Below are 2,841 nucleotides of genomic sequence, written 5' to 3'. Positions count from 1 at the left end.
GGAGCACATCGCGACGGAAGGAGAGGTGTGCAAGAAGTGCGCGAGTGTTGCACCCGCACGCCCTAGAGCACAGTCGCGTGCACAACCCGCCAGGGTGAATGAGGTCGCGACTGGGAGGAGAGCTCAAGAAAGGAAGGGCCCCCACGAGGCGAGGAAGCCCTAGGCAAGGGGGCGTACAGGGGAGAACAGGCTGGTTAGGCACAACTTCATGGTAGAACTGAAGGACCTTATCGCAGTGCCTAACATCGCAGATAGGCTGAGGGTCCCCGCGAAGACAGATAAAGTGCTGGGACCACACAAGGAAACGTGGTGCAAGTTCCACCAGGCATTCGGGCATCAGGTTACCAACTGTTTGGCCCTGGGCCATCAGTTGGACGAGCTAATGAAGAGTGGGTTTTTGAAAGATTATCTGGCGGGGTCATCCGCAGCCGCGGCCTTGGCGGTACCAGAAGAGGATCAGGCCCATGAGATGCCAATCCATGGGGAGGTGCACACCATATCTGGTGGTTTTTCAGGAGGAGGATGCACTGCCTCTCAGCGCAAGAGGTACGTGCGATCATTGAATTTGGTGGCCGAACAGGGGGCGGACGACATAGACCTTGCATTTACGAAGGCTGATCTCCGCGATGTTGTCCCCCACGACAACGACCCCGTGCTTATTTCGGTCATCACCGCAGGGAGGAAGGTACACCGAGTGCTCGTGGACCAGGGCAGCTCCACGGACATGATGTTTTGGTCCACGTTCAACAAGTTGCACTTGTCCCCTGATCTGCTGAGGCCATATACAGGGTGCCTGTATGGCTTTGCAGGGGACTAGGTGGAGGTACGTGGCTACCTAGAGCTGATGACGACGTTCACGGATGGTACGACGTCGCGTATTGAGAATATGCGATATCTAGTTGTGAACGCCAATTCGACATTCAACATTCTGCTAGGAAGGCCAGCTCTGAACAGGCTTAGGGGGGTGCTTCGACACGGCACATGAAGCTAAAGCTGCCTGATCTCAACGGTAGAGTGATCGTGATCAAGTCCGATCAACATGAAGCAAAGAAGTGCTATGAGAATAGCCTAAAAACAAAGAGAGGCGTGTTTATGGTGGTGGAGCGCCCACCCAGTGCGGATACGCCTATGGAAGTAGAGCCCGTGGAGGAGACGGTGCCCGTGGGGGAGACGCCCGTTGAGGCAGTGCCCACGGAGGAGATGCCCGAGGAGGCGGTCTCCATGGAGGAGACGCTCGGGCGGCATCGCTCATGGAGGAAGCGCCTGCTGAGGCGACGCCTAGAAAGGAGGGTCGCAGAGGCGTATCTCGCGCAGAGAGCGCTCACGATAGGCAACCCGAGCCGGTCGAGAACGTGGTTGAGAGGCAGATCGGTGGTAAGACTTTCAAACTAGGATGACTGCTGAGCCAGGAAGAGCAGGACCAGGTGGCGGCAGTGATCTCACGTCATCTAGATGCCTTTGCATGGTCCGCCTCGGACATGCCCGACATCGACCCAGATTTTTTATGCCACCATCTCACCATGGACCCCAAGGTCCGTCCTATGCGGCAGAGGAGGAGGAAATTCAATGAGGATAGGTGCCTCGTCGTGCAGGAGGAGACCAAGAAGCTGCTAAGCGCTGGCCACATCAGGGAGATCCAGTACCCTGAGTGGCTGGCCAGCGTAGTGTTAGTGAAGAAGGCAAACGGGAAGTGGAGGATGCGTGTAGACTTCACTGACCTGAATAAGGCGTGCCCCAAGGATTCGTATCCCCTGCCCAGCATCGACGCGTTGGTGGACAGTGCCTCGAGCTGTAAGATGTTGAGCTTTTTTTATGCGTTCTCGGGGTACAACCAGATCAAGATGCATCCCCGCGATGAGGGCAAAACGGCATTCATGACCGAAACGTGCTGTTATTGCTACAAGGTCATGCCGTTCGGGTTGAAGAATGCAAGCGCCACCTACCAAAGATTGATGGACAGGATCCTTGCACCTATGCTGGGTAGGAATGTGCAAGCCTATGTAGATGACATGGTGGTGACCTCCCAAGAGAGAGGGCGACACACAGTTGATCTGGAAGAGCTTTTCGCCACGATAGCCAACTACAGCCTCAAGCTGAATCCCGAGAAGTGCGTCTTCGGGGTCGAGGAGGGTAAGTTTTTGGGTTTTTTGCACACCGAACGGGGAATAGAAGCGAACCCCGACAAGTGTGCGGCGATTCTGGCAATGAGGAGTCCCGCCTCGGTGAAGGAGGTGCATCAGTTGACAGGGCAGATGGCCGCTCTATCCAGGTTCGTATCCGCCGGAGGGGACAAGGGGCATCCTTACTTCCAGTGCTTAAAAAGAAATAGTAGGTTTGTATGGACTGAGGAGTGCGAGGCAGCATTCCTCAAGCTCAAGGAGTATCTAGCGGCTCCTCCTGTGCTCTGTAAGCCACGGACAGGCGTGCCCCTTCGGTTGTACTTTGCAGTGACCGAATGGGCAATCAGTGTTGTGTTGGTTCAGGAGCAGGAACAAACTCAGAAACCTATATACTTCGTAAGTAAGGTCTTGCAGGGGCCAGAGGCGAGGTATCAATCTTTAGAGAAGGCGGCTCAGGCGGTGGTGTTCTCGACCAGGAGGCTCCGTCACTACTTCCAAAGTTTTACGGTGGTAGTAATGACGGAGCTCCCCATCTAGAAGGTGTTGCAAAAGCCAGATGTCGCAGGGAGGATGGTTTGTGGCGGATAACAGGGTGGATGTCCTCTAGATCAGCGCGTTCAAAGGAAGGCCGAGGAGGCATCGGTCCTTGATTCAGGACACGGCGAGGGCCCCCAGCATAAGTGTTTACCCGACCTCGCCAGAAGAGGAGGACCCCATGCAA

At 55.5% G+C, this 2,841-nt stretch overlaps 1 protein-coding gene across 1 annotated transcript; it reads left to right on the top strand.

Annotated features, from left to right (window-relative positions):
* The first annotated feature begins 208 nt into the window (after positions 1-208).
* On the top strand, positions 209-817 carry LOC137833275 (uncharacterized). Its single transcript, XM_068641635.1, has one exon. It carries the CDS (start codon positions 209-211, stop codon positions 815-817), a length of 609 nt encoding a protein of 202 aa, XP_068497736.1.
* Positions 818-2,841: the final 2,024 nt, after the last annotated feature.

Source organism: Phaseolus vulgaris, chromosome 6 (assembly GCF_000499845.2).
Source record: "Phaseolus vulgaris cultivar G19833 chromosome 6, P. vulgaris v2.0, whole genome shotgun sequence".
Lineage (NCBI taxonomy): Eukaryota > Viridiplantae > Streptophyta > Magnoliopsida > Fabales > Fabaceae > Phaseolus > Phaseolus vulgaris.
The sequence above is the reverse complement of the archived record's forward strand: the minus strand, read 5'-3'. Positions and strand labels throughout refer to the sequence as shown.